This window comes from Tamandua tetradactyla, chromosome 12 (genome assembly GCF_023851605.1).
Source record: "Tamandua tetradactyla isolate mTamTet1 chromosome 12, mTamTet1.pri, whole genome shotgun sequence".
Taxonomy (NCBI): domain Eukaryota; kingdom Metazoa; phylum Chordata; class Mammalia; order Pilosa; family Myrmecophagidae; genus Tamandua; species Tamandua tetradactyla.
In genome coordinates, this window is record NC_135338.1 from 35,608,069 (window position 1) to 35,630,208 (window position 22,140).

General features: G+C 45.7%; 1 protein-coding gene across 1 annotated transcript in view; it reads left to right on the forward strand.

The window, feature by feature from the left end:
• Positions 1-1,330: 1,330 nt before the first annotated feature.
• ESRRB (estrogen related receptor beta) overlaps positions 1,331-22,140 on the forward strand; it is a 182,632-nt gene continuing 161,822 nt past the window's right edge. The window contains exon 1 of the mRNA XM_077123144.1: positions 1,331-1,434. Coding sequence (XP_076979259.1) covers positions 1,433-1,434 — 2 coding nt within the window. The 5' untranslated portion in view covers positions 1,331-1,432. The remainder of the gene's footprint in view (positions 1,435-22,140) is intronic.

Here is a 22,140-nt window from a genome sequence, read left to right on the forward strand (position 1 = left end):
ATATTTGAGGGGCTTCATATTAAATGGCCCTCCGACTTCAACAGTTCAGGTATAACCCCACCCTCATAGTTTTATTAGCCTGGAGAGTAAAGGGTTATATCTAGACTCAAGAGGAAGTCTACCAGCACTTTAAAAAGGGCGTGAGGGGGTCAGGAAGTTTTAGGGGCATAAAGTATCAAATCCTATCTTTTACTACACATGACCTCACTGTAAGATAGAAGGAATCTCACCTGGAATTTTGCCTAAAATAGCGGAGACAAGCAGTGCAGAAAATCTAGGCACATGGCCCTCTGCCCTCCAAGCCAGTCAGCCTCCAGGTGGCAGCACGGGGGTCCCAGGACAGTCAGGCGCTCACCTGGCTAACTGTGGTTCCATCCCTACAGCTCTCATTTTTCCATGACTTCCCATTTCTGGAAACTTTGCCCCATGGCCCGGCTTTCAAAAGACTTTGCAGAAACTGGGGCAGGTGATGTTTTTTAGCCACCCCTTCAGGATCCCAAAGAGTGGGGTTCCTTTCCCAGGAACAAACTTTCAGATCATTTGGTCTCCTAGAAAATCTTTCTGGAAAGCCCAGAGACCCAGACCACTCCTAAGCCTTTCCGAAGTGGGCAATTGTTCTTTTGGGAGTGTCATCTTCTGGCCTTTAAAAAACCATTACCCCGCATGATTGGGCCCATGGGACCCTGCGATCATCAGGCCCAGATGACTCCTGACACGCTTTCTGTCCCTGCCCCCCGCACTGTCGCCCTCCAGAACCTCTGCATGTGCCCCCAAGAAGCTCATCTGACCTCTGAGCTAGGAAATCTCTGCTCCCTCCCTGCCTCCTGATTTGGCAGGAGGAATGGAAACTTTCGTGGAAAGCACTTGAGCTGACGAATGTTCCCAAGTCAGGACTTTGACTCCAGCCCTAACAGGGCTGCTGGCTCAGGGTCTGGGGGCCTCTTCTTCCCGGGGTCAGGACCTTCTGCCTCGGGGGCTCCCCTCGCTCCTCTGCCGATCAACACCCCTGGGCTCTGACCCCAGGGATTGCTGCACCGCATCAGTAGCAATTGTCTTTCACACTTTCCCTTTATCATTTTGCTCCCCCCGCCTCATTCCTCCTCCCCTTTATTATATTTTTTCAGTTCCCCTTTCCAGGGCCCAACAGTGAATGTGGTTACACCTGCATGGGGCTCGGGAGTGTTGAGAGTCCTGAGCTTTTGGATGTTTTGCTTAAGACCTGGTTATAGTTGTGGGATTTTTTTTTTTTTTGTCAGCTGCCTGTTATATCAATCACAGAGTCGCGATCTATTTATAGGTTGGGAGTACTGTGTCCTTAGTCACAAAGAGAGACACAGACAGGGGACTGTCAGCTGGTGCCGTAGGAGCTAAGCAACAAATCACCTGAGGGGGAGAACATTCCTGCCAGCCCTGTCCTCTCCTGGCCCCAGGCATGTAAGTAACGCAGCTTCTCCCCTCCTTCTTCCCAACGCTGTCCTGAAACCTTTCTGTCCTTTTCCCTCTACCCCCCTTCTCTCTTTCTCTCTCTCTTTTTGTAATGGATAAAAATATCTTTCCATGCCTCTTCTTTCATCCTGGTTTTCGGCACTTCTAAAGCATCTCTGTGTGGCCGAGAGGAAAACATTGCCTTTCTCAGACTGTCACGGGAAGGTCAGAGGGACCAGGAACGGCTGGGTGGCAGGGTCACACACACACTCATTTGGGAGTCAGTAGGCTTCCTTTTATTTTTATTTGTTTTCGTTGAGAAAAAGTAAGTAAATCAAAAGGGCAAGGGGAAGTTTACATGCAGCTCAGCAGGGTGGTTCCGTCTCCCAGCGTGAAAACTTTCACTAGCTGGCGGCTCCGGGAAGGTTGCGGAGGGAAGACCCGTTCACATGGGACAGGTAACGATGCAGGGGTCCCCGCAGGCTTGGCCTCAACCTGGGTGCTTCCCTCCCGGAGAACCAGCTGGACAGTCCCAATTACCACGCTTTCCTCTAGAGCCCCAAAAGAAAATGACTTTTTTTTTTTTTTTTTTTGCTCCGTTGAGTGAGTTTGCTTTTAGAAGTTGAAATGAGAGCTGATGATATGTCTCGCCTTAAAGCCTTTCGTGGGCTCACCTTTTGGATGTATTTTCTTAACCCTGGAAGGGGAATGTGAGTGGGGGGTGGGGGTGGAAGAGCCTCTGAGAGGACGAAGTCAGGTGTATGAGCCGTGGAGTACCTCTCTGCATCCTTCACGGAGGAAGAAACTTATATCATGGCTGTCATCAAAGCCAGGCTTGTATCAGATAACCCAAGAGTGTGCAGACTCCGTGTGCAAAGCACGTGACTCCCAGAAGTGGCACAGGCATGGTCTGGCGGTCCACGCCGCTCACAGCTGCAGGCTTTCCGTGGGACCTCTGGGAATGCAGTTTCTAGGTAATGGTTAGAATAAACTATACATCCTGTGCTTGGGGGGATTTGTTTTATATATTTTACAAAGGAAGAGTAGCCCTGAGTTTTGAAAAGAAGTGTGATGATGCTTAATGCATATCATGCACAACTTTAAAAAATTGATATCGTTCTTTTTACAAGTCTTAAAACACATGGGTTTCTATTTACTAATATAATGTTTACCATATCCTTTATATTGTTAAGGAATACTTCTTGATTTGCTTGGGAAAATGATGTCCTAACAAAGAAATGTTTCTTCAATAATTTAAAAAGCATTAAACAAAGCAAAGAAATCTGGACTGTTTAGAAGTAAAACCAAAATAGTTTTATTTGCATTGAGCTTGATGAAAGTTAAATACTATGGACATATATATGTGTGTGTGTATATATAGATATATAGATATATGTATGTTTAAAGAGGCAATTGGTCTCCTTTTTATTTTGAACTTTATGAAACTGGAACTTTCCTTCTGTTGGTTCTATATTTTCATCTGTATTTTATTTAGGATTATTTATATCCTTAATCCATTCACTTATTATTTTGGAGGGGAGAATCGGGATTGGGAGGAAATAAGAAATTAGAAGGTAAAATGCATGTATTCAGGCCGTAACACATTCATAGGTGGAAAATTTCAGGATAAGGAATTTGATTTTAAATGGAGGAAATGCCACTGTTTTAAATCTATTGTGGAAAGTAAAGCCCAAGAAATCGAGAAAGCAATCCCTAGGAGTTAAACATTTTATATACGTAACATTTTTATTTTTCTCCTTTTCCATGGCCTCTATTTTGATAAACATTATCGTACTACGGGTTTCCTACAATAATGCTGGAGGGGGAGTTGGTGGGTTATTGTTAATTAAAGCTCAAGTGAATCAAATGATTGAGACGTTGCATTCAGAAATCGGAGCAGTCAGCTGTTTGCAAAGCTGAACTTCTATGACTCTCACATCTCAATGGCTTTTGAGAGAAAGGGTGACATTTTTTAACCTTTTAATACAAGAGCAAACAATCCCTATTCCTCCCCAACGTGCACACTGGAGCCTGACCGCCCTTACCCATGATTAAATGCAGTGGGAGAGTCCTGCATTCCTGAACAAGTCCTGTGTTCTCATTAGCGTTAACGGTCAGGAGAGGAGAATATTTGTTAGAACGTTTAGGTGAGAACTGCTCCTTCCTTTGGATACCTGTGGATGCTTTTAGGTGGGATGGGGGTGTGTGTGGCAGTGTGATGGAGGACCTGGCTTTCATCAAGTTCAAGTTCAGGACATGTTTTTTTCCCCTTTGGGTTCAGTTATACAGACACAGTTGGGGGGAAACTTTGATGCATTTGCATAAGGCAGCCTTTGATTACTTAGTTTCTGCTTCAGTAACGATTGATTTTATGTGGACCAAGCTCCCAGCAAGCTCTTTTTATTTTTTATTTTTTTCCCAAACTGATTTCTTAAATGCAATTGGTCACGGGAATGTCTGTGACTTCATGTCTGCAAAATCTAGCCCATTCCATCCTTAGCCTTATTTATTTCTCTCGATGTTAAGTGAGCTGTCTCCCGTGTGCATGCACTGTGCTTTTATGTGTCCCCCCCCCCCTCAAGCTCATGGAAACCCAGCCCCAACCTCCTCCCAAATTGGGGATAGTGGGTCCAATGAGCAGGTGCTTTGGAATCCAGCAGGTTCAGGTGCAGGACCATCAATCTCGAGGAAGAAAGAATCACAAATACCTGGAAAGTGCTCCCCTAATTCAAACACTTACATAGCTGGAGTCTCTCCAAATATCCCATAAATAAAGAATGGCAGCTGGCAGGATTTTTAAACCAAAGACAAGGCACAACTCTTCCTCTCTCACTTCACTTCTACAGTCTATCTGTCCATCTTTTTCTTATCTCTACTTTTACATTTCATTATCGTCCTGCTCTTTCTCTCCCTCCTCCTTCCCTCCCCCTTCTCGCCTTTCCTGAAAAACACATTTCTATCTGGCACAGAAAATAAACTCAGACTGTGGGTAGTTATGTTAATCTAATTCAATCCTCAGCGGGTTAAGAGTGAAATTCTAATAGTGGAGCTGTTGAGGGCTCTTTTGTTAATGGCTTGGGGATTACATTGAGTTAAAGCCTCATTTCCTAATCAAACAGAGAGGGAGAGAGTGACTCCGAATATTTATGAGTCTCCCAGTGAGAGTTTAAACATTCAACTCCAAAAGCAGGGTTTCTGCAGGAGGAAAGAGTTAAAACCCCTCAGGGCTGCGGTGGAAAAAAAATTAAACCAGTGAAGCCATCAGTGCGTTCAAGCCGCTGTAGAACTTCAGTGCTGGGCAAAGTGGAAAGCAGGGCGGAACTGAGGAGAGGGGGATCAGTTCACAAAGCAAAAATGGAAACTGTTGGTAGAATCTCTGAAGCCAGAGTCAGTCGGTGTGTTCAGAAAAAAAAAAAAAAAAAGCCCCTGCAGCAGACACGGACCCTCAGCTCACCAAGGGCCTGGCAGGGCTTGTGGGTCTTCAACTCCCCAAGTTAATTCTCCTCCAATCTGGAGGTGAGAATATAGAGACAGGAGTACGGCTCAATTTACCAGCAGCTGGAGAGGTCCCTTGCTGCCTGGTGGAGCTGGGGGAATGGGTTTTATACTTGTCTGACTCTGAAATGCAGAGGGTTCTGTCTTCCCTTCAAGTTCTTCACATCTCACAAGCCCCTTTCTCCTCCTTTGATGTGTAATTGGGTCCAGATCCTTGGGTCCTCCCACCACACCCTCTTTGCACACGGGGACCTCAAAGCCCACCTGCGTACCGTGCCCAGGTGAATGTCAGTAGAGAACTCTCTGATCCCCAGCCAGAGAAAGCAAGGAGCAACTTGGCCAAGGTTGAGCAATGTCAAGGCAAAGCTGATGTCAGGAATTCAAGTTTCAGGCAAGTATCTGACCTCTCTCTCCCCCCCATTCTCTGGAGTATAGTAAAGGATTGGGGAATGTCGGTGCCATATGGCTGCCCAAACAGGCTGCCCCGGTTCTCCTGGAGCGAGATCTCCTTCTGCGCTCTCAAAGGAAGGGCAGGACCCCTGATTCTGAAGGGGAATCTTATGCTTTCTTTCTGCCACCACCCAAGTGTGTAATTTCTATTCCTTTCACTTGGTCCATTCTTTCCTGCTTCATGAAGTCAACAGAGGGGGCAGCTTTCTAGCTATAGGATCCTTCATCTTTTTGTTTCTTAGTGCTCCCTGCTCAGTGGCCTGTGAGTCTTCTTGCATTTGCCTTTTTGTGTCAAGTTGGCAATTATCACATACCTACATAAGCTTCTCTGTGCAGCCTTCCTGCACTGGTCAGCATCTCTCTCTTCTTTGGGGTTCTCCCAACTGTTCTTTCTCCATTTATGCCTTCATCTCCGATGGTGTAAGTGTTTGCTTCTGTGGGTCCTGTCATTAGCCCAGGAGCTCCACTAGAGCCGAGATGATGTTTCATTCCCCCATTGTAAGCCTAGCACCCTTTTGGTCACTCCCACCCTCTCATCCTAAAGTGCATCTCTTGTGGGCAGCACAGAATGTGTTAAGAGTGTGGACTCTCATTGATTATAGAGCAAGAATGGAATGTTCATACGTTAAGAATGTTCATGTTTGTATGTTATGTTTTCCCAATGAAAAAAAAAAAGGAGTGTGGGCTCTGAGTCAGCCAGCCTGGCTTCAAATCCTGGCACCACCGATTCTCAGTGGCAAGATTTGAACTAACTTAACCCCTCAAGGTCTCAATTTCCCCATCTGTTAAGTGGGTATGATTGTAGCACCCACCCCAGAGGGTGGTTGGGAAGGTGAGACGTGCGTGGAGAACTTAGTCCTGTATCTGGCATGGAGTAAGTACCCTAAGAGTCAGCAGGGAGCTGTCACCTCTGCACACATCATGTCACATCACTGAAGACGGTCTGCGCCCTCCCCAAAGGGCTGCTCTCCTGGGATACGGCAGAGCAGCAACTTGTGGCAGCAAGACTTTCAGCGTCATCATCCAATGAACTACTCCACTAGGAAACCAGAGATCAAAGCAAATAATTTTTCCAACAATTGGGCAGCATTAAATGAAGCAAATAAGCCTGGATTATTTTCGATTAAAAGCAAAATAGTTTTATCAGCAAATCTCTCTTTATCAAGATAGATTGGACACACACATATACATGTTCAGCTGGGTAATCTGATCTGTTTTTTTTATTTTGATCTTTAGGAAACTTGAACTTTCCTTTTCTTGGTTCTTTACTTTCACCTGCATTTTATTTAGGATTATCAATAGCTTTAATCTATTCATTTATTCTTTTGAAGGAGGTGTAGGGAATTGGGAAGGAATAAAAAATTAGAAGGTGAACCTCATATGTTCAGGTAGTAAGGCCACAATTGTTCATGAAGAAATTCACAAAAGGACTTGGGCTTATGAGGTTGCAGGGGATGTCACTATTTAAAACAGACTGTGGAAAGTAAAGTCCAAGAAATCAAGGGGGGAACAAAAAAAGACAGGAGTTAAGCATATGATATATGTATTTATGTACCGTTATTATTTTTCCTATCCTGTGGATTTTATTTTGATTAACATATCCCGCAAAGGTTTTCCCACAATAATGCTGTGAAGAGTTTAGGGCTTTTAAGCACCTGTAGGAGAGCAGAGGATGTGACCTGGGCTCTGGACAGCATTCCTAGGCTCAGGGGAAGGCCTGCCTCTGTTCCTCTCTGTGGAAAGAGAGTTTTGTCGATTAGGTGTGGCCCCAGTCCACATGTAATGAGCAGTTTCGTTCTCCTGGGAGTCCCTCCTGCTGCCCTATCTGCCCCACCTCCTCAGGGAGCGGTTTGAGCTCTGCCTGTGGAGCAGGCCGGTTCTGTCCAGGCTATAAAAACCAGCAGGGCTGCGTGTCCAGGGCAGCAGGTACCTGCTGTGTCCTCCAGGGCAGCAGGTACCTGCTGTGTCCTCCTGTCCCTTAAGGTGATGGCACATCAGGTGAATCCAGAGCACCCTCCACGTCCCGGCAAGAGCATCCTTGCAAGGGATGCCCCAATCCCGAGATCCTCGCCACCCTCCTGTGTGTCCCTGCGTAGAGTCTGCACGCTGCGAGCCGTGACCTCTCCTCCTTTCTGCCCCGATAAGCCACCTGTCTCCTTACTGAGGCAGGGGATCCAGAATGGGAATCTTGGTGCCACCCGAACTTGCTAAGTGCCGCTCTCTGCGCCCCCGACCCCAGTAGGTGGAAGGCGCCAGTAGGAAACACCTTGAGTCGCCACTGTCTGCCTTTTGGTCTCCTTGCTGTTTGTCTTTGAATTCCCCAGTGCCTAGCTCAGTGCTGGCTCCTAGCCGACCGTTCAGTATATGCGAGCTCATTGAACTGTACCGAGTCTTTACTCTCCAGGGGGCACTTCCAATCTCTGAAGGTTAGAAGGTGTGATTTGGAGTTATGAACGTCCAGTGGCCTTAACTGCATCAGCTTGTGACCCCATTGATTGTGATTCTGGCCCCAGCTTTTCTCCACTCCTTGTGTTCCTCTGTCCAGAAGTAAAAAAAAAAAAAAAAAAAAAAAAAAAAGAGGTGGGTCTTTTATCCACATGTACACTAAACTTCCCAGGAATTTTATTCTGTTCAGTAAAGAACTATTGTCTAAGTTGCTATCAAATTTAATTGCTAAACTGGTCTCTCTCCTGTGAATACTCCCTGCATTTTTCATGCTCTCTCCTTTCCTGTTCTGAGCCCTATCTGCTTCCTCTGGCTGTTCAAACCCTAGAGCCCTCACTCTCCTCCTCTTGCTTTAACCACACTGGTCCCCGGTGATGCACATAAGAGGGAGACCTTCCTTCTGAAGTTTTCCAAAGTGTCTGCTTCCATTAGCACAGACAACTCTTTTGAAAGATGTCAAGTTACGAACATCATTTTAGGTACTGCTTTTCCCCAGAACAGCATATCAGCTCTCTTTGGGAAGACAGGAGATAAAATCTTGGGCTGTTGAGGGTTAAACGATAGCAATGAAAAGTGTAGGCATCTCTTGGGGACTAGTGGCTGGCTGAGACAATTGATTCGCTTGGCTTAGTGATCTTTCTAGCCACATCCAGGAGTTAAATTATTGCTGATGAGGCTGTGTGTGTGTTAGGGTTTGTGGCAGTGAAGGGGTGGGATAAGATGTAAGGAAGAAATGTCATGGATTGTCTGCTTTTAAATCGCTCTCAGGGAGGGACCTATCACCCCCTTATAGATCTGAGGTTATATTAAAATTGTGAGCTCTGTGTGTGCAAAAAATCAGCTGGGGTGAGGCAGGCTGAGAGGTGCACAGGGCCTTCCTGTACATTTTCTTTGCAATTCCTTATGAATCTATAATTTTATTTTGAAATAAAATTTCAAACCCAACATTGGGGGCTGCTCTATCTGTGGTCAGGGAGGTGTCCTGGTGCCGTGGAAGGAGGCCAGTCTGAGGGGGCCCAGGCAGCTGAGGTTGACCCCTAAAATCAGTGGTAATTAAAAGGCACATGCTCTGGGGGCCTCGGTTCCTTAAATCATAAAATGAGAGGATTGGGGGAGATTTCTTAGGCCTGTCCAGCTTTACAAGTTTGCGTTTCTAGAGCTGTCGGTCACAGTGGACCCAGTACTTTGCTCCTAGCATAACCAGTAACAACAGATCAGCCCACATCAGCCTTGGGCCCAGATGTGACTTTGCCTGGGCTTTCAATCTTTGCCATCTTCTGTGGGTCTCTGTTGTCTATCAACTTTGCTTGGTTGGTTCTCTCTCTATAAACGTATCCTGAAAGTCAGTGGAAAACTGGTCAGAACTACTTGTCAACAAGCAATTATCCAAACTCAGCATTTTGTATTTTGTATTTTTGTTTTTAATTTGTAGAGACTCTATTTTTGTATCTCTGTGGTCTTAATACTCTCTCCCTCGCAACCCTTCACCCCAGAAGTTGCATCTAGGCTCCTATGTATCTGGAGAAGTCCCAAGTCAGGGCACATAGTCCTCACGGTTTGCTGAAGGTTCTCGGGCACATCAAAATAAAGTGCAGTTGGGGTGTGGGAGAGGAGTTGCCCTTGGGAGCCATGTTGGAAGTCCTTAACCTCTCTGTACCCTAAATTCTTCCCCTGCTGAATGCAGCTGATACCTGCTCTGAGTATCTCCCAAGATGGATGTGAAGCTAAAATCAAATCAGATGATAAGCATTCTTGGAAAAGTTGAAGTTCTCTACCAGTTTTCAAGTAAATTATCCCCAGGCAGGATGATCCCCATGATGCAGTGGCCAAACAGGCTTTAGAGCAAGCTGCTGGGTCTATATCACTCCCCACCCCCTATACTAGTTGTAACCTGGGGCAAGTTTCATAGCCTTGTCCCTTCACACCCAGTTTCCTCATCTCTAAACTGGGGACAGTAAGAACACCTTCCTCTTAGGGTTGCCGTGAGGTTTAAAAAAAGATCCATGTAAAGTTCTTAGATCAGTGCCTGCTAAATAATAACCTCAGAGCCATTGCTGTTGATGATGACGTTTTAGCTGTTGTAATCATTTTCCAGGGCCGCATGCCATAAAGGTCAAAAGGGAGGAAACTGGCAAAGTCCCCAAAGTCCTCCCAAAGTACCTCTGGACAGTCTGCAAAGATAGCAGAAGACGCTCCTCCAGAGATGGTTCAAAGACACACTGGGTCCTCCACGATTCCCTGCAGAGGGCAGCTACATAAACAATTCTTCATTAAGGATGGAAAGGCTTCATTTGCATATCCAGTAACCAAGTGCATGTCTTCCCATTGCCTGTCTGGGATTAGAGGTGACCTGGCCAAACCTTTTACCTGTCATGGAAATCTGCCCACCATAACCCTAGCTTATTTGGCTACTGACTTGAAGTCCAGGTGTGAAAGTTAGAATGGTTTAAATGGTTTGTCTTTTGTGCCCATAAGTGTTTTGGAGTCACTGGAGTGCATTTTTCACAGAGGGCCAATTCTTCTCTGTACAGTGTAACTAAGGGGAGATTGCTTGTTTTCCATTTGTTTTATGGCGCGAGGAAGGAAGAATGGGTATGGATACAGGGCCATTTTTGATGCCTCCACGGCGGCCTGGTTCATATATTTCAAAGGACTTGTAGAACTGCCATCGCTTTCTTAGGGGGAAATTCTGAATCCAGACTTGTGACCAGCCTGTGTGCACATGTGCAAAGTAAGGGTTTGTGCATATGTGTTCATTAAGGATTTTGTGGTCAGTCATACACGAGACTCCTCTTTTCTTGTCTCAGACTAAGGTTATCTTGAAGGAACATATAAGGACTATTTACTCTAGGGCACTCCATTGAGAACACACTCATATAATAATTCGGGTTGGTTCTGCCTTCCGATGCCCGGCTGCTGTTATTCCTTGGGAAACCTGCGGGAACCAAGCACCACTTTTAGCCCAGGTGAAAAGATCACAAAGTGGGTAATCGTCCCTGCAAGTGCAGGTTTTATTCTTGGGCATCAGGAATATGGTAATGGCATCTTTTTTGTGCAGAGTCCTTGCCCATACCTCTGCCCTTGGTGAGGGCAGCTTCAAAGCACAGCCAACCTGTAATCTAATGAGCAGCCTTGGTGGATTTGGACAGTCAGCGTCATTGGTAGAGGAAAGGAGTTTAGAAAAATTCTAGAGACGGGAGGATACCATTTATATAACATTTGAAAACATGCAAAAGATTCCCACCTGTGGCCTAGGGATTAGAAAGAATTTGCCTGGGCATGAGAAACACCATCTGCAGGAGAGGAGGGGGCCATGCAATTAGGGCACACTATACCCACCTGCTTTGGCCGGCTTCCTTCCGCTCCTCCCTTCTTCCTTTCCTCTCTTCTTTGCACCCTCCTCTTCCTCTGCCCGCTCTTCCTTCTATTATGTAATTGTAGGTTTACAGGAAAATCATGCAGAAAGCACAGAGTTTCCATGTATCTCCCCACTCAGTTTTCCCTATTAACATTTTGCATTAGTGTGGCTACTTTGTTACAAATTGATGAAACATTATTTTTGTAATGATATTAGTAACTGCAGTCCATAGTTTACACTAGGGTTCACTCTTTGTGTTGTATGGTTGTATCCTGGTAGCCTACATACAGCTTAAAATTAATCATTTTAGGTGGTAATACTAGCCCAACATTGGGAATGTAATTAAGAGAACTGAATTATGTATGCGAATGTGATTAAAAAGGAAAATTGGGGATTGTATATGTCACTAGAATAAAAATTAAAAGATAAGGTTTAGGACTGGACAATATTGAATGCTATTGTGAACAATTAACTTATAGTTACTAGTACAATTATAAAAATGTTCTTTCATAAATTATAACAAATTTACCACACTAAATGCAAGGTATTGTAATAGGGTGTTATATTAGAAAAAATACACCCTAATGTAAACTATAGACTATAGTTACTAGTAAAATTATAATATTCTTCCACTAGTTATACCACACACTAATGTAAAGTGTTAATAATGGTAGATGGTAACACTGTATTTTTTACATGATTTTTCTGTAAACCTGTAACTTCTCTAATTAAAAAAAGTTTTTAAAGGCTTGCTAAACTAAAAAAAAATAATCATTTTAGCCACTTTAAAGAATGCAACTCTGTGATGTTAAATCCATTCACAATGTTGTGCTAACATCACCACCATCCAACACCAAAATTTTTCCATCATCCCCAAACAGAAACTCTGTACAGAGTAAGCCTTAACTCCCCGTTATCAACCCTGTCCTTGGTAACCTGTATTCCAATTTCTGACACTATGAATTTACTTGTCCTAATCATTTCATATCAGTAAGATCATCCAGTATTTGTTCTTTTGTATCTGGTTTATTTCACTCAACATGATGTCTTCAAGGTTCATCCATGCTGTAGCATGTGTCAGAGATTCATTCCTTTTTATGAACAAAAAATGTGATTTTGATTTGCGTTTCCCTACCATAGAACAATAGAACAATATTCTATTGTCTGGATATGCTACATTTTGTTTATCTGTTCTTCTGTTGATGGGCATTTGGTTTGCTTCCACCTTTTAGCTATTATGAATAATGCCGCTAAGAACACTGGTGTTCAAATATCTGTTTGAGTTCCAGCTTTTAATTCTTTTGAGTATATACTTTGAAGTGGGACTGTTGCGACATATGGTAATTCTACACTTAACTTTCTGAGGCACTGCCAAACTGTTTTCCACAGTGGCTGCAGCATTTTGCATTCCCACCGACAATGTATGAAGGTTCCTATTTCTCCACACCATTACCAGTACTTATTTCCATGTTTTTAATAGTAGCATTCTAGTAAGTTGTATTAGTTAGGATTCTCTAGAGAAACAGAATCAACAGGAAATATCCATAAATATAAAATTTATAAAAGTGTCTCATGTAACCTTGGAAACGTAGAGTTCAAAATCCATAGAGCAGACTATGAAGCTGACAAATCTGCTGGAGGGTCTGGACGAACTCCCCAGAAGAGGCTCGCCAGCTGAAGTAGGAAGAGAGCCTATTTCTTCTGAATCCCCCTTAAAAGACTTCCAGTGATTAGATTAAGCATCACTCATTGCAGAAGACACACCCCTTGGCTGATTACAAATGAAACCAGCTGTGGATGCAGCCAACATGATCATGATTTAATTCTATGAAATGTCCTCATAGCAACAGACAGGCCAGCACTTGCCCAACCAGACAAACGGGCACCACTACCTGGCCAAGTTGACACATGAACCTCCCCATGACATAGGTATAAAATGGTTCTCATTGTGATTTTGATTTGCATTTCCCTGATGGCTAATACTGTTGAGCATCTTTTCATGTGCTTATTGGCCATTTGTAGATCTTTTTTGTCAAATGTGTATTCAGGTCCTTTACACATTCTTAAATCGGGTTATCTGTCTTCTTGTTGAGTTATAATTGAGTTATATATTCTGGGTATTCAACCCTAATCAGACATATGGTTTCCAAATATTTTCCCCCATGAAGCAGATTTCTTTTCACTTTCTTGATACCCACTTTTTTGGGGGGATGAATTTGCCTAATCATTTAAGGTGAGCAGTAGGGACAGAGGAAAGGCAAATGGATGTATTATAATGAAACTCATGGAAGCTATTTGTTAAAATAAAAATATTACCTTGAAATGTGAACTCTACTGATGTACTTGCACACTGTTGTGGTGTCTGCCAAACAGTTTACAGAAATAAAACAGATTTTTATAACAGTATATTGAGCAAGCCTTCAGATTTCTACCAGAGGCTCCCAGTTTAGTCCTAGCTTTGCCACTGGTTGGTGACTTTGTAAGATCCGCTTCATTTCCCTCTGTCTCTGTTTCTGAATTCATCAGAGGGATGGGTGGACTTGAGGACCTCCAAGAGCTCCCCCGGCTCCAGCCTTGATTTTCCCTGTGCCCCATCTGGGAAGTGATCCTATTGTGTCACAGTGGTTAGCATTTTGTGAACAAGGATTGGAGAATGCATCGCCCAGCACAGTGCAAGCACACCATAGGCACCCAACATGCATTGAATGTATAAACGAAAGAAATGACACACGTGGATGGCAACCTCACCCCCCGTCATCTCGTACCGATGTGCTGTTTCCAGAAAATGCTTTAGTCCTGGTTGATTTGCTTAATGGCTTTGGTTTCTACCTTCAAGACCCTCCCTCACTAATTAGGGGCTGGTGGTTCACGCTGTCATGATGTGAACTGGAAAATCTTTTAGCAGCAATATGTAAATTGAGCTCCCTAAAATGGACCCACTGAAAGCACCTTTTAAAATGACGAATGATGTTATTCCCAAACCGCTATTTCTTCTTTTCTTTATGACCAGTCTATGTCTCTGTCTTCTTTTTTTCTTCTCTTTCTCTCTATCATACTCTATTAATTTTAAAACACTGCATTTGAAGACCAGCTAAATAAAGGGACTTCAGAACACAAAGTATCCCTTATCCATTTTTGGGGCCCCTATGTGTGTCCTTGTAAAGATTTTTCTCCTTCTTCTTCTTTTACTAAATGGCCTTGATTTATCATTAATAATGTTAGGACAATTCTTTTTCCTGTGTCTGACGTATCCCTAAGATATTGTCCCGTAAGTCCTTAGCTCTATTCTTTTGATCCCCTGTGGCCCCTTTCACGCCTGACTTTGCCGTTTTATAAAACTTAAAAAGCGATCCCTTTGTATGTTAGACCCTTGATCTCTGGCCTTCCCTAGTTTTCCACCAAAATTTCCCAAAAGGTTCTTACCATTGGGCTTTCACAGGTCAGGTGGTTTGGGGGCTCTGCCATTTCCATCCTGGGCCTGGGGACATGCTTTGTTCTCTGCCTCCTAAAATTTCATATTTTCTTCATCTAGCAGTTTTCATATTGGGGATGAAACACATTATAAATTTAAAGCCTTAACAATTCTTCGGTATTATTCCTTTGCTCCACATTGGGAAAGTTTCCACTTTTTCTCCCTGGCAATAATCTCTCCTTGTGTTGACTGGATCACCTGCTGGTACTTAATCATCCTATTTTGTCAAGGCATTTCTTTACTGTTTTCTTACATTGTTGTTTAGCACACACCTGCTTTCTTGACTTCTTCAACTACCTTACCCCTGAAGATCCTTTTCTGAATGTTAAGAAAAGGAAAGAGGCATTTGTCGGTGGCCTGTTCTATGCTGGGAACTTTGCATAGTTTGTCTTACTTTAGCCTGTCATGCCAGGACTACACGGGTATTGTTACTACATGGGTATTGTTATTGTTCCATTCTACACAAGAGGAGGTTGAGGCTCTGAGATGAACCATCCTGCTTACTGTCATCCAGGTCAGTAAGTGTACAGGTCCAGTGCCAGGCACGTGTGAGCACAGGGTACTACAGGACTGAGCACAAGTGAGCTGTCCGTCAAAACCACATGGATACCCATTGTGTGGTTTACATGCACACTGAGTGTGGTCCAACATTTTCAAACTTTTAGCCTTTTTATTTAGTTTCCTGGGAAAGTGTTGAGTGTCCCTCATTGAAGACCCATGTGAAAGACAGATACGGAAACTCTAGCTTTTAATCCCCAAGTCCTTACATCCTTGTAAATACTGCAACACAGATGCTTCCATCAAATAAGTCCTCTGTTAATCACCCTTAGCTCTCCTTTGCAACTGCTAGTCAACTTGCTTCTCCATAAATCAATTAAAAAAAAATTCTCTACAGAGCTGCTGGTAACCATGTTGGTAAAATGCAGACTGCATATGTGGATAAAATGGGCAGACTTTAAAAGCCCCAGTGGTATGGGGCCCTTTTTTGGAAGCTTCATTCCTGTTTTCTCTGGCTTTGTTGTCTGCACCCTCCCTTCTATCTCCTTTCCATGCTAACTTTATATCCTCCCTTCGGTTAAACGGTAGATGATGTTTTCATTCCCTTTTTGTTTCATTTTGTCTTTTTCCTCATGCGACTCTATGCACATCGGTGTCTTCTGAGAGCTCGGTGTGCCTGATAGATGTGAGACCAGGGCTTCCCTACCTCTCTTGTCACCAATATTGTCCTAAATCCTTGCCAGACGTGTGTGTGTCCTTCCCTCTTGTGTGGACTGTGCTGACCTTAGCTCTGTTGCTTGGTTTCCTGACTGAGGGGGAGAGGGGAGGGAGGAGTGGTCCCTTGCCAGTCCCACAGCCTCGAGTGGGCGGCTGGATTCCTTGCCCACCCTCCTGTGACCTTTATTTCCTCTTGATCCACCCACCTGGGCTCTTGGGATGCTAATCACATTCCCGAGGAGAGTTATAGCATCTCCCCACCTTGGATGGAGTCCAACATGCGCTCACTGTTTGGGACAAAGTGTTCATCCTCTCCCTGTCCATGACCTTCCATGGAGCCAGGTTCACCAGGTTTCTGCCTTTTTTTCTGCCTTCCCTTTCTCTTAAGGGACCCTCCTAATCTGCGGACTGCCCCCTGAATGCAGTGCATGGGGACAGCTTGGGGGAGGAAGTCACCCGCCTGGTCTGTTTGCAATGAATCCTAGTGATGTTTAATAGTCACTGATGCAATTCCCAATGTGTAGCCCTTCCCCCTTTCCGGAAACCCAAGCATCACATTGAAAACCTCTGCCAGATCGCTGAGGTGATCCAATTCAATGGGGAGATTTTCTACCTCCGGAGTACTCGCTTTCCTTGGGGAATTTCTTTCCTGCCTTGTCTGAGGTTATCACAGTTTCCAGTGCTTGGTCTCCCTCTTTCCATGGGGAGAATACCAAAGTTCTAAGGGAGCCGGGGGTGGGGGGAGGGAGTGGAGACTTGTTTGATGGGGCCACAGCTGCACTTGGCAGAGGCTCCTGGAGGCCACTGGATCCTCTGCTGCAATGGTGACAGGATATTAGGGTGAACTGCAGGACCTATTGGCTTCCTGAGTTGGGACCTCCACCCAGACTGTAAGTCTCCTGATTGCAGTGACCTAGAGGAGTGTTCTCTCCTGCCCTTGGGGCCTTTGCAGATTTAAAAGCTGGGATTCCCTCTGGATTGGGTGAGCCTGCTACTTAATTGTTGCCTCTTCATCTGAGGGAGGCACGTGATCATCTCTGCTAGGTGCTTTTTGGCATTTACATCTTACGGGTGTTGCATTGTCCCAGTGTCTGTTTGGGGAAGACTCCTGAGAGGTGAAGAGGTTAGTGTCTTAGGTCAGTTTCCTTAGAAGCAGAGCCCAAGAGAGGGGTTCGGCTGTATTGAGGGAGAGCTCTCCAGAGTGAGAAAGGGGAGTGAGGAAAGTAGATAGGATGAAAGAGGAATCTAAGCAAAGACATAAGTTCATCTGAAGTCAAGCCTCAACCTCATCCTATGAGGAACTCTTATGATACCACTGTGTCCTACCTTGTGTGTAAATGACACTACCTTGTCCCACCTTGAGACAAGGTTGTTTTGTTGTACGCCTGTATCAATCAGTCTTTGGCTGAGAGTTGCCCTTGGGAGAAGGAGTAACTTCCAAGGACTTTCCGGACCAAAGGGCCTGCCATTGGCCAAGGATGATGCTCAGGAGAAGGGAGCAGCCATGAGCTGTTGACTGCCAACACACTCAGCAGTTGGGAATGTGGGCAACAGCCAGTAAAGGGAGGTAAGCAGAGCACCAACGGCCTCTACAACAGAGATGTGTATGAGAAAGGGGACTCACCCACGTCTCATTCTTTCTATCTCCATATGGGTCTCTCTAGAATTTGACTATGAGTTTCCAATGCTCTGAAAACTGAGCTCAGGGTAGAGTTCATTATGAAGCACTAGAAGCCACGTGTTAAAGACTCCAGGTGACAAAGACAAGACTTCTGAAGAATCCAGAGCATAGGTTACACCTCCCTCTCTGCTGGTTAGGCTCATCAAAGGGGTGGAAGAGAGAATCACTCCTTATCTCACTTTCACTCTGTGGGGAACTGAAGACAGAGTAAAAATGGCCTCTTTTTTTTCTAGAGAGGATGGCTTCCCTTTAAAGGTCCTTTGACGGAATTAAGAGCCCATTATGATCACCTCCCTGTGGGGAAGGCTTTTGGCCTTTGATTCGCCTTGAGCAAAAGGCTGGGATAGGGTACATAAGCAATACCTGCTACCAAGCGGCATTTACTATAAATGGCTGTGTGACTGACTGTGCCTGGAGAAAATACAGGAAGATCAGTTCTTGTCCTTTTGGAGTTTGAATCCTGAAGTGAGTTGGAGGAAAAGGAAGGGAGGGGTTCCCTGCTTGCTAGTACTTGGTTGTAGCCTGTCTGGCCTCATCCAGGGAAAGGGCAAGCAGTGTATTAAGGAAGACAAGTAGGAAGAGAAACATGTATGGCTGAAGGACCATGTTTAGTATACTTGGCCAGGCTCTTTGTGTAGTCGTTCATCTGATCTTCACCCTGGAAGTAGGTGGTAGCTCCAGTTTGAAGTTAAAGGAATGGAGGCTCCCAGCTTAGGGTATCAAATGGGGTTTGCAGACCTGAGAAGTGGTAAAGACGAGTTTCAACCCAGGCCTGGTTGCCTCCATAACCCAGGTTGTCTCTTCACTAAACCACTAGGGCTTGGGTATCTAGCCTGGGGACACTGGGAGGAGGTCCCTGAGGGCCTGCTGGCCCGGGGACTCTAGGCTGTTCCACTTGTCCTGGTCTGGGAGAGCTTGAAGATTTTCCCTGCATGACCAACCGCCACCCGACTCGATCCTCTCCTCTCATCCATCCACTTTAACACACTCTGCCCTGGCATTTCCACAGGCCAGAGCCCCTACCTCCATCCCCAAGCAGAGTCACATCTTCTCTGTGTTCACAGTAAGATAGAGTTTCCCTGAAGTTTCCTTAGTGACATAAAGCCTGAGAGTAAAGTGCCTCCATTCTGCATGTCCAGCCTCTCTCACTGACCCTCCCAAGGGATCCACACACCAATATACAGTTTCTTAGAGACCTCCTCAGAATCCTACTCACATGTGCTGATTTAACCCCCACTCTTACCTATGCTGTTGAAATTAAAAAGGGAATTCAAGATGCAATGGCATCCCTATGCCAAAAACACCTACGTATGCAAACCAGAACCTGATGGTTTGATGACATCATACGGGGTGGACTGGGTTCAAATTCTGGCTCTGCTGCTGATTATGTCTCAGATAAGTGACTCTGCCCCATTGTGCTATCATTTTTCTCATGGGTGCAAAGAGGATCAAAAATCCTGTCTCGTGGAGTTATTCTGAGGATTAAGTGACATGAGGCCTGAGGAAGCACTAGCTTGGAGCTGGCCTCAGGAGCTCTGCTCTCTTCTTGATCATATGCTGAAGTTCATGGACTGTGAGTGCCATGGGATTTTTGTGATCATGAGAAATCAGACTTATCTGGAGCAGGAGGTACTGGGGGAGTTCTGACAGCAATGATAGTAGTCTAATCTAAAACTTTGCTGATCCAAGAATATCTGCTTGATTATAGAGGTGCTTTGGAAGACATTTGGTGCCACATAGTTCCCCATCTACTCTCTACCTTCAGGAGCCCATTACACGTTTGAAGGCCACAAAGTATGCCATACACAGGGCAGGGAAGAAAGCACCTTCCTGCCAGCAGCTCTTCCCAGTGCCTGGCACTTTCTTCTCCCTTGCCTGGAGAGGGCTCCTTGATGCATAACCACCAGCTGCTGGAAACACCTTGCCTGGGCCCAGCACCAGCCCAGTTTCCAGGACACCATTCCCAGCATTTGGAAGTTGCCCAGGGTTGGGAGAGCCAGGACCGGGCTGGGTGACTTCACAGTGTGCCTTCTGCCTTTGGGGGCTTGTGTTTCTCTCTCTTCCAGAGGTCTGTCCTGGCTGCTGGGCCAATGGCCCACTGTCCTTCTCTGCCATCAGCATACCTTGCCCCAGCCTGAGCCAGGGGCTCACAATGTTGGCAAAGGGTTCTCAGCCAAGAGGCCCTGTCTTGAACCCATGACTGTTTGCAGGTCCCACTGGGGTCATACTCACAAGAGCAGGCAGGGTGAGCTGTCAGCCTCTGCTTTGTGGGGTTCTGCCAGCCTTTCCACTTCTCTGTGATAGGTAGGTAAGCTCCTCAGGAAGTACCTACCTCATGCCAGTCAAAGGGGGAAATCTTACTGACGGCTCTGAAAATAGAGGCACTTGGTAAGTCGTACTGAAAAAAACATTGAAACTAAGCAAGGTGGTGGGTTTTCTAACCAGATGCCATGAAAGATTATACAGCTTGGGATGAAGGAAAAGGATAAGGAGGAGGAGGGGGGGGAGGTAGTGATGGTAGTGGAGGAGGAGGAGGAGAGGAGAGGAGAAAGACAGTCAACATTATTGAGGACATATTATGAACCAGCTTCTTGGTGCTTTACTTCTGTGGTCCCTTCTCATCCTCAGCAACCTCAGCAAGTAGGTGTTGTCATTCCCAGGTCAACAGCGTGCAGTTCTTTGTGGAATTATAGAAAACCAGGGGTGCAGGAGTTCTACCCCCAAAAAGGAATATTCCCCCATTTTATAGGTGTAAAAACTGAGGTCTTTGGTCAGAGCACTGTCTGTCTGAGCTCATACCAAAACAGAACCTCTAAGGGCATCCTCACCCCCTGGGGTGAGCTGAGGGATAGCCAGGATAATTTTTGTGCATTTCAGCAAATGCTCGTTCTTTGGGGTGGGGAGTGGAAATGCACTCATTTATTTTAGAAATCTAAATTGTAGAAAGGTGGAAGAGAGAGAAGAAGCATCTAGAGTTGGCTGAGGAATGGGATATGTTGGATGGGAGGCCACTTAAACCCGCTGAGTCAGGACCCAGGACTGCTATCCCTTGGTGACACCTCATGATACCCCCAGTCCATGTGCAAGTGCAGCAGGGAGACTTACAAGGAGGAATGTATGTGCACTGGTGTAAGTGGCAACATTCCTCCATGGCCAGGGCCCTGCTGAGCTCTCCAGCCACGTCTCCCAGGTTGCCAAACCCATCTCCACCTCCCTCTGCCCTTCCACTCCCTCGAGGCCCATGCTTCAGCCATGCTGAATGGCCAGCATTTTCCTGGATAAGAGCCAGGCTGTGCTATCCCCCATGTCACATCACACAGGGATTCCTTTACGACTCTGCTGGGCTTTCCCCCTTGCAGACAAGCCTTCCCTGATACTTTCTCTTGTGGGAGTCATCACTCCTGCCCCGGACCTCAGATGAACACTGTGCCCCTTCTGCAACTGCTCCCAAGCCAATGGTGGGTGTTTCTGTGCCTGCCTTCTCTCCAGGACTGGGATCTCTTGAGGCAGGAACTGGTGATCATGTGCGTGTGTGTGTTTGTATTTAATCCTCAGTGCACAGAATAGCTCCTCAACATATTTCTTCAGAATCCAATTCAGAGAGGGAGCAAGAACAATGAACACGGGTTGTGAGTGGCTCTCAGCATGGCGTAGGGGTGAGACGGATGAGAGAGGGGGCCATTCAGCCGTTATTGTATTGATATTTAGGGAAAAGCAACTGGGTACCTGTTTGGCCACCAGGTCCTGCTAACTCCAATGTCAAATTGGATTTTCATTCTGGGAAAGGGGCCACCAATGAAATTGTTCTCCCAGGGCCCAGGAAGAAGTACGGTGGAGGAGGTGGTTCTCAGACAAAGACTAAATAATCAAGCAATCTCAGGTTTAATTCTGCTTTGACCTTATGTCCCCGACCGTCACTGCTGTCAGGTGGTCTCACCGCCAGCAGGTCACCTCTATGCACCCAATCCCCATTCTGTCCCTCCGTGCACCCCAACATGGGCTGGCCCAGCTGTAAACAGCTGTGCACTGCCCAGCACTGCACACCACATGCCAGGCACTGACCTGTACAAATACAAGCAGAATTATGGTCACCCATAAACAAATTAGCATCCTTTAAAAGGTGAAAAGCTCCATAAAATGTCTGGGTTTTGTTTACGGCTTGGAGGTGGGGGTGGCGGGGAGTGGGGCTAAATCACAGAGGAGCCTGTGTGGCGCCTGTTCTTTCCTCCCTCTCACTGCCCACCCCACGCCACCCCTCATGGGCACACACGTCCCCAGGCACCCCATGCACACGCACACGCATGCACGCACACAAACAGCCCTGCCTTAGATGGTCGCTCAGTCTGTCCTGCTCAGTCTGTCCTGCCCGTTGTTCCTGCCAGCCTGGGTCCCAGCAGGTGTTCCCTAATTAGCAATCTCTTCATTTCCAATCAAAGCACAAAGCGGCCCCAAAAGCCTATCTTTATGAGGGAGCCGAGCAGCAGCTAGGGATGTGCAGGGGGATAATTGTCTTCGCCAGTGGCGGCAGTAAGCGGGCTGGCTAATTCATTATTGTAATAACTTTGCTTGTCCTTGGGGAGGTGGGGGTGGGGGGAGGAG